The following is a 9,141-nucleotide window of genomic DNA, read 5'->3' on the forward strand; positions in this document are numbered from 1 at the left end:
ATTTGTACAAATGGTTTTATTTCTTGGCTACGGCTTGCACAAACATCAATCATTTGGAGTTGTCTGGAGATGCCAGGCATCCATCTTATCCAGAGGAAGATAATAGTGCAGGAATTTGTGGGGGTAGGGGCTTAGTGTGGATTCAGGGTGCAGGGTACTCTGGAGGCTGGGGACTCAGAATATTTCTAAGTGTACTAAAAAAATAAGCAGGTGGAGTATAGTTTATCTAACTTCATGCTGAAGATACTCTTAAATCAATTAAATGTAAGTTTGACACTATTCCCGCTTCATCCAGCATTAGCCTGCATATATTTTTTATTACATTTTTCATACCAGAAATACAGGTTAAAGTATATAGGAACAAGACAACTATATTTCAAAGCAGAGAGGGATTTATTGATCTATTAAATAACCCTAAAAAGCCCAAGCCACTTAATTGCGTGGGCTTGCTGTCCTGGGGAATTACTTTATGTTTAATTAATTAAACAGCAAAATAATTCCCACCTTTGTTTTTCCAGCACTAGAGCGACCTACACTCTTAAACCACCAAGTTATTAACATAGAGTAGTTTGCCATCAAGCATGTAGCAGTTATTTAAAAAAACAAACAACCAAAACCGATAGTCAGAGCCTCTACCCTTAAATTTAATTTGCTCATAGTTCTCCTCCTCCAGAATGTTTGCCTCATAGTACAAAGTCACTACTTTCCACAATGTTTTTCTAGCTATCATTCCCATTCCCATAAAAAAAACAACAACACATTACACATGTGAAATACCACTGAAAAAATAACAATTCTTTTAGTATAAAACCTAAGAGAGGTCCTTTTTTTATTTTTAGACAGATTATGTAAATTTTATAGTTTTAGGAGCCAATCCTGTAGTACAAAGGAATTACGGGTGAGAGTAAAGTGTCCAAATTAGGCCACATGTTTGCTAAAAATATTGAAATAAGTTATTGAGACCCCCAAAATGCAAATGAGATATACTGTCTGAACTCCTATAAAAGGACATATATTAAATACAGAATAGATTTTTGTACCATAGTTATTAATTGTCTCTTTACACTGTAAAGTAAAAACCAGGGTAAACTTGTATTTAACAGTTTTCACATTTCTCCCCAGGAGATAATTACCCTTGTGGATTCAGCACTTTTGAAACTGCAGAAGTAAGGTAAAAGCTGTTCTATATATACAAGGCTTGAAGTCTTCTGATTCAGGTAGAAATGCTTGATTCCTTCAGAAGTATTTTAAAAAGATTTTTCTCCCCAGAAGGAGATACTGCCTGTATTATATAGACATCATCTGCTTGAACATATTCCATTGTATTCTTTACAAAGAACCACTTTGACTACTGACAATATTGAGAGTCTGACAGCAGTGTTATTTTCAGAACCTGTCTTACTTTGTGGATTTTTGAACTACATTTAATGTATAGTATACTTTCCTAAAAGATTAATAAAAATCATACTAAGGTCTACAGTCTTGGAGTTAAGTGAGCTTTATGTATTTATTGAGCTTTTAGTCCATGGATTATTTATTTGGAGCATAACAGTTTCTTTTCAGGATTAGCTCTACCTCAGAAGTTCGTGAACAGACATATGATTCCTTATAATGGACTGTTCACAGCTATTAGTTTATTATGCATGACTGATTCAAGGATAATACAGTTGGCAAGAGAAAAAAGCCATCATACAGTGTCATAGGAATCTAGTCACCATTTGAATCTAGTAAATACTGCACAGCAGAAAATGACAGGATAGAATAGTTGACGTTTTAGAATTTATTTTTCTATAGTTTAGGTTTGGCTTTGATAGCTGCTTCCCACTGCTTTTTCACTAGTGTGTATAGTCTCATAGCTGCCTGCGCATCCTGAATCTGGAAGACAATGAAACAAGCCGCAGGTTAAAGAAAGAAAGCAGTAAGTTGCTGTAGGATCATTGTTAATGGTAGTCACAGCCTCTCATCCATTTTATTCCCCAAATAAAAGTAAACCTTTTTAATTTCACTTGATGTTTCTCTTGATGCTGAAATAATTCATGTAAGAGAACACTTAATTTAGCTGATGGGCAATTTCCATATATTTAGTGTTCATGAAAATAGGTGATTAACGCTATTGGTATGAAGCAGATAAGGACGGTACAAACTTTCCTCAGACCGGTATTGCACATTGATATGCTGAATAAAGATTACCAAATCTCATGAGTACAGAGACGACAATGAGGTTATACTTCTACTAGGGTCCCAGAGCCTAAAGCCCAATGCACTGTTGATCCACCCATAAATACATTTTACCCATGGGTTTACGTACTGAACAGTGCTCCGATGTCTGCACTTTCACATTCAGCAGTTTCTCACAAAGCAGTTTTAGAGATGGACGTCCACTCTAGAGGCAAAAACAAGAGAATCACAGAGTTGTTACGCCAACAATGAAATTAAATAGCATCTCCTCCGTTGCATGAAGGACACAATTACTCAAGCCAAATCTTGCAGAAGGCTTTAGTTTAAGAATACCCATTAAAGCATAGTGTATCTAAGTTTCTACAGATGAATTGGTGAGATAGATGTCATTTGTCAGGTCACTGAGAGATCTATTCAAACCTCCTCTCTTGTAAATCCCTTCAGCATTATAAGAATGACATAGACAGTGATATCACTTACAGCAGCACATATGACTATAGACTCATCAACCATGGCTTTTTTAAGCTTTTAGTGAGAGGGAGAAAGGAAAAATTGGGTGTCTTGTTTTGAAATTTAAAATATTACCTGTCACTTCAAAGGTAAACCTTTGGATCTTGCGTGACAGATGTTTCCAGTCAGGAAGGTGAGCTAACAATATCACAAAATAGAAGAACCCAGTATTTTCTATATATAGATCCATATTATCTTATTTGACTGCCCAGAAAGATGATAGAAAGACCCAACTTCCTGTTTTGAGTTCCAGGAAATGGGAAAGCCAATGAATTTGCTGTGCATGGGTATTACTGGTAATCTTGATTGGCAGAAAGTTACTTAGTACTTTACACATTCCAAACACTGTATAATAGGCTTGGCAGAATTCAACTTTTTAAAATAATTTTTAGTAATAAAAATCAATGTTTATTTTAAGCTTTTTAAAAATTTGTATACATTTAAATTTTCACAGTTGCAGGAAATTATAGGGGATCAGACAATTATTTAATGACCGTACATGTTGAGATTCAAAAAAGTTAAAGCTTTATAACCATTAAAACACAAATTTTCACTATCACATGTCAAAATATATAAAGTAAATACAGGGGAGTCGCATCTTACGCGGCGGTTAGGTTCTGAAGTCAGCGCGTAAGGCGAAAATCACGTATAGTCAAACGCTCATTGAGTGGAATGGCGGGTGGAATCGCCCGCACAACAGGTACAGTATTAAATTGTTATTTTTCTCTTTTTTGTTTTGTTTTGCCGAGCGCATATAGTTAAAATCGTGTAAGTTAAATGCGCCTATGATGCGACTCCACTGTATCCTTAAATCAAACTCTAAAGTTCTTAAACAGCATTTTTCTTCCTTTGCTTATCTGTAAATTTCAGTTATTGATGGAAATATTTTTTCAGTTTGTTTGTACAGTGAAATCGAAGTTTACCGCTATTTACTGAAAAAATCTAACCCTTCCAAACCTATGTCTAAATACATTAAACTAGCTAACTTTCATAAATGGCAGTGCGTCACATACCCTCATTTTACATAAAGACAGTTAAAGCAGAGGGGTGAAGGGACTTGCCCAAGCTCGTACAAAGAGTCAGTGGCAGAACCAGGACTGGAGACTAAATGTGCAGGGGGGGGAATCATTCCTCTAGATCTTGTTGCCTTGCACTAGCACTAAATGTTAGTGAATCAAGATACTATTTTCTGCACGTTTCTTACTTTGACTTCCTTTCTGAAAGGCTTGTATCTTTGTGTGTCCCGAATTTTCTTTTTAGGATGATCAAGAAACAGGATCTGAAAGAAAAATATTTCCATTGTAAAGAATGCAGTAGCAGGATACTTCATACAGCTGAGTGCACCACTCCCATCGATTCAAAGGAGTTCACAACATGAACAAGTACGATTGCCAGAGTAAGAGCCCCAACCAATTTGCGTAACCTGGCTCAGATGGTGCCATCTTCGGGAGGTGCTGCCTGTGGAGCTTGTATGCCCCAGCACGGAATACTCCAGTCTGATGCAAGTAGCCGAGTGTCTCTGTATTAATGATGCCACTGGCCTCACTGTAGAACTTCATAGAGTGTGCTTTGGCCTTCCCTGAATATGCAAATAACTTGAGCAACTTGCTGATTCCTAGACTAGAAGGAAATGTTAAAACTATATAAAATGTGCCATGAGAGCCTTAATGTCCATAAAGAGCAGATAAAAACAGAAGATCCTAAGGTCTCATCTGAAAGACTCAGTCATTGGATAGCTGAATGATGCTGTACTTTAACCTACTCTGGAATGACAAAAGACTGAATGGACCAGCTGCAATCTGAACCTATGGTTCCAGAGAGTGGAGTTGTTTTAACCTGATGCTTCAGCTAACATTCTGGGGTGACAAGTCAGTCACTGAAGATGGGGGCTTCAAAGCAATAAATATCTAACCACGTACCTTTAAGTCATTGTGGACAGCATGCCCAACTAAAATCCTTCCTCTCAAGATGTCAGCCACCTCCTTCTGAACACTTTTAAACTCCGCTCCTAAAAATGCAACACATTCTCAGTAAGAGACAAAACAAAGATCAAGTTTGAGACAGCATTAGGAAGTGGAGTATTTTATGTGGCAGGCACTTCCTTGGGACCCAAGGTATTGGAGAATGCAGAACTCTTGTACATAGTAATCCCCAGCTTGCTCATAACTACAGACTCGAAGATGGCAGAACAGGCACACACGCGAACAAAAATAGCAGTCAATCGAGAAACAGACTTCTACTTATTGGCCTAAGATCACCCTTGCATTTTTGTAGGCAATGATTTCAGAAGTTACACTCTACTAGGGGCAATAATGATCACTCTGCAAGAAAGCATCAAATGTATTTTGATTCATGATCTATTGTAGAGTTCCCTTTCATTTAGATATTTTAGGTTGTGCTGAGATTGCGATTGTTTGTTTTATTTCCTACACAAAAATAGAATTAAACAGGCCCAAAAATAGCTTAGCAGTAACTCAGTCAGGGATGTTTCTGTGGTGCTCAACTGGATCCTCTCTCTTAAGGAATGTGCTAGGAAAGATCACTCACCTTTCTTTATGTCCTTGGGCCGTATGCCGCTAACAGCTGTCCTGTAATCGGTCACTTTTTCTGTAGGCTTGACATATTTGTCATAAATACACTTTCCAAATTGGTTCACAATGGATACACGAGCCAGGATGCTGTCTTCACCCTGCGGCCCCACTCCCACCATCTCACAGTCCATGGCTACAGCTTTTGTCAGCCTAAAAGAGGATACCAGAGTTAGAAAGCCTTTGCTATGATCATATACTTCTAACTTCTAGATGTACAAGTTAGCCACCAGTTAAAACAAATGGGGCACTTAACATCTCAGAGTAGTTTCAGTCTGTTTGCAGACTCAGGAAGACATCAGTTTACACTCTGTTTGTGTTTGGAAGCCACAATTGGAAGAAAGAGAAAATGTTTGACACCTCTATATACCGTATATACACTTTATGTTAGAAATACAACCTACCCTGCAAAAGCCTTTTCTTTAACCAGCACCTGTTCCATAGATAGCGGTGATTTGCCTTCTTCAATTCCCATATTTCTTCTAGCAACTTTTGCTGCTTCAGGTCCTATTGCTGCTTCAATATCCTCTGGATCTACACCATCAAACCAGATGTCGGCCCTGCCAGGCAAAGATAAAATTACATTGTAACATTGTTTTAAAAATGTACTGTCTAAAAGGCCGATTTATCTTTGACAGTTTGGCTAAGCCTGTTTATAAAAGCAGGGAGTCAACTAATTAGTATAAATCAGTGCCAACTAGTCCAACAGTCAGATTCTGTAGACCACGTAGTTTTACTCAAATATCAGAGGACTTGGGTTAGTCTGTCCCATATGGTTAGCCTGGAAAGTGTGGAATTATTTTTACTGTAATCTTATACTGTGTTCCTCAGGGTACACAATATAAGATTAGAAGTATCTGTGTCTGAACTTCTGTCCAGCCACACAACCAATCTATTCCCCTGTCCATTCTGCCCCTTCAGGTACCAGTGATTTCTTAGTTCCCAGGTCTAAATCTGCTGGTCACCAGGTGCTCTTCCACCAGTCTTTTCCTCTCCTTCAGCATTTCAGTGGAGCTCTTTCAAGACTGCAGGTTTTCTTTTTTCATTCATGTCCAGGGCCAAGATTTGTGGATTTCTTTTCCCTAAACCTTTTAGTTTATGATAGCTTGGGATGTTTGTATGAACAGGCACCTCCAAAACAGGGCTATGGTACAGAAATCTGTCCGTTCAGGTGGGAAGGGAAGAGAAACATCTATACTGTAATAGACGAGATGCAGGTTTCATTTTCAACCCATGTCTCTTATTCCCTAGGTGGATAAAGTAGGAAGTGCTATTGAGGCAAAGCACTGGCAAAGTGCAAAATATCTTGCATTGCCAAATAGCTGCCTCCTCTGGTCATTAAGCAATGGTCCTAACACCCTTGAAGGCAGTGTACCTTGCCCCCCGCCCCATGTCTGTGCCCCTGATGCAGACAGGGGTAACGGAGCTGAGGCTGGGGCCACAGCTGAGGGCAGAGGAGGAGAGTCATGCCCCCCCCAATGTGGGGTGTGCGCCCCACAGTTTGGGACCCTCTGCTCTAAGGGGAACCATGTAGTGTCCATGAAGATAGCTGCAATAACTTACAGCCTGTACAGTAGGGAAGACGTGACATTTTAAGGGGAGGTGGTATAAGGAACAAAGAGGGTCTTCCTCCTTTGAGGAAAAACACAGCGTTGCATCACCCTCTGTCTCAAATTAATCAACTGCAATTAGAATAGTTACAGCCACCTACATATGTAAACATGAGGCCTGAAATACTCACTCTGCTAGCGGCTGCTCTGTGTGCTCTTCAGCTTTCCTCCTCTTATGTTTTATGTCACCTTGTTCCTTCTCAATATTGCCATTTTTTCTTTTCTTGTGCTCCTTTCTGTTTCCCTTGCCATCACTCGAATTCTTGTCACATGCAGTTCTCTCTGATTTCGGGATAGCCAAAGGAACACAAACTTTGGCAGGATCACTGTCCATCTTGTTTACAGATTTGAATTTTCCCATATTCCCGCCTCCATTTATAGCTGGAATTCCTTTGACGTTTCCCTTTTTGGTCGTGTGCTTCTTGGAATATGTTTGGGATACAGGAAGGGACTTATCCAAGCTGGTGGCCTTTTGTTTCAGCAGCTAATATGACCCAAAGAAACCCCACAGAATTTACTGTAGCATTAAACTTTGCAGTTTCCCACTCCACCCCACCCTAACCCACCAACACCGCATTTACATTCTCTCTTGTGAATTTACTACTCAATTTCCATGCATGTCCAACCCTGGAGTTGGAAGTTCTACATGTACCTACAATAAGGTACAAATGTAGGCAATAGTCATGCAAGATTCCCCCATACTGAGCCCCACCATTTCAAGGGGTGAAAGAATTGTTCATTCTCCATGGTCCATTAAGTCATTGATCTCTCTGCTGACATTACTGAGAAAGGGGCCAATAAATGCCAACAATTTTAGTGATGTGGACACCTATCTATTATTAAGAACTGGACACGTTTTTCTTGTACAATGAAAACTGCAGTTTTCAGTCAATTTCAAATTGAATCTTTAAGTCTCCTTACACACTCCTCTTCCTCAATCAGGCCTACAACAGGTTAATACTGATAACCGTACTATTATAATTCTCAAATCAGACCAGAAGGAAAGAGGCTGTGAAACTTACTAGATCCCCATGGACCAAGGTATTTCAGATACTTATTTCCACTTCTGGATAATTCCATAATTTGACTACTGAACCAGCAAAGCATTTTTTGTTTCAAGAGTTCACAGCAAACTTTATTTGCATAAAACATGCTGTGACCTCTTAGCCAAAACACTCCTCAACATGTCATGTCTTTATATACAGTACCTAAGTCTACAATTCAAAAGAAAGACAACGCACTGAACTAACACCTGTGGGGATCTCAAACACTCAATCCCCCTTGCAGATTTTCACTAGAACATAACTGTTTATGGGTTACCCCACTGGGGCATGGTACTAAACTCCTGGATGTCACTGTCACTGTCACTGACCTCTTGCAGGGTCTTCCAGTTAGAGGAGAACTCCTGAGGAGCTTTTGGGGGCAGCACTCCCACAACTTTGGTGTCCTTTTGTTTTTTCTTTCCGATCTGCTTGACTTTGTTTTTCCAGAATATTTTGTTCTTGTTGTTCCTGTGCTGTTTTTTTAGATTCTCAGGTTTAGCGGTGGGGATGCTTGTTGAAGCTTTTGATTCTCTGGTCTTTATTTTAGCCATTCTGTCATCAGAAATCAATCACACTTCGAAAGCAACAACCATTTCTGTCAATAAGATGCATAAATCATATGTTATAGGAATATATATTTTTTAATTTGTTTGCCACACCAGCTAATGCTTATATTGGTGAAATAAGCCTGGATGCAGACAGTCTCTGTTTATCCACAGAAGAGACACAACATAGGCTTTGCACTTAGTCTGCAGGGAAGTCGGTGTATAATAAGGCGCTTACAGAAATACACAGCAAGTGACAGTTTGCTTTGCTTTGGATTCACCTAGACAGCAAAACCTTGATAACCGCACACTCTGGATTTGAAATATGGTTTATGGGTGATCACTTCCCTGTGGTTTCCATACAGATAAGCCTTCTATGACACCTCTCCCTCACCCCATAGCCAGGGCTCGCCAGCCCCTGAGTACCACGCCAGCCCCATCTACAGAGACCTGTCCCCGCCAGGGAGTGCCAGCCTCAGCCTGGCACCGCACCCCCAGCAAGTCCCACCCGGGAGTGGCAGCCCCGCCGCCCTGCCCCCCGAGAGCGCCGACCCCGCGCCCTGCAGACCCACCCAGAGCCCACAGGCCCCCGCCACTCACTGCCCGCTCGCGCTGCAGCGCCGGGACCCCGGCCCACGTGCGCCTGCAGCGTCTCCACCTCCGCCCC

The 9,141-nt window shown here is 40.3% G+C and overlaps 2 protein-coding genes across 4 annotated transcripts in view; one reads left to right on the forward strand and one right to left on the reverse strand.

The window, feature by feature from the left end:
- The window catches only part of STKLD1 (serine/threonine kinase like domain containing 1), a 21,434-nt gene extending 20,233 nt beyond the window's left edge, over positions 1 to 1,201 (forward strand). The window contains exon 18 of the mRNA XM_029912738.1: positions 1,123 to 1,201. Coding sequence (XP_029768598.1) covers positions 1,123 to 1,170 — 48 coding nt within the window. The 3' untranslated portion in view covers positions 1,171 to 1,201. The remainder of the gene's footprint in view (positions 1 to 1,122) is intronic.
- Positions 1 to 9,141, reverse strand: REXO4 (REX4 homolog, 3'-5' exonuclease). Of its 3 annotated transcripts, none has more exons than XM_024212315.3 (9): positions 9,075 to 9,141; positions 8,259 to 8,524; positions 7,018 to 7,370; positions 5,681 to 5,836; positions 5,236 to 5,429; positions 4,608 to 4,696; positions 3,893 to 3,967; positions 2,309 to 2,383; positions 1 to 1,875 (listed from the first exon to the last, which is right to left on the reverse strand). In XM_024212315.3, the coding sequence occupies exons 2-9, from the start codon at positions 8,478 to 8,480 to the stop codon at positions 1,789 to 1,791; spliced, it is 1,251 nt and encodes a 416-aa protein (XP_024068083.2). In that variant the 5' UTR covers positions 8,481 to 8,524; positions 9,075 to 9,141; the 3' UTR covers positions 1 to 1,788. The 3 variants fall into 3 exon arrangements, with proteins under 3 accessions (XP_024068083.2, XP_024068084.2, XP_029768597.1); XM_024212316.3 differs by having other exon boundaries at positions 9,071 to 9,140; XM_029912737.1 differs by lacking the exon at positions 9,075 to 9,141 and having other exon boundaries at positions 8,259 to 8,872.

This window comes from Terrapene carolina, unplaced genomic scaffold (genome assembly GCF_002925995.2).
Source record: "Terrapene carolina triunguis isolate 2854851 unplaced genomic scaffold, T_m_triunguis-2.0 Scaffold238, whole genome shotgun sequence".
In the NCBI taxonomy this organism is placed as follows: Eukaryota; Metazoa; Chordata; order Testudines; family Emydidae; genus Terrapene; species Terrapene triunguis.

Coding starts and splice junctions, on each gene's coding strand:
- REXO4 (XM_024212315.3), bottom strand. CDS start 8,480: ATGGCTAAAATAAAGACCAGAGAATCAAAAGCTTCAACAAGCATCCCC. Junction 4,697..5,235: donor GCCCAAGGACATAAAGAAAG/GTGAGTGATCTT, acceptor TTGCATTTTTAG/GAGCGGAGTTTAAAAGTGTT. Junction 2,384..3,892: donor CTTTCAGAAAGGAAGTCAAA/GTAAGAAACGTG, acceptor TTTTGCCTCTAG/AGTGGACGTCCATCTCTAAA.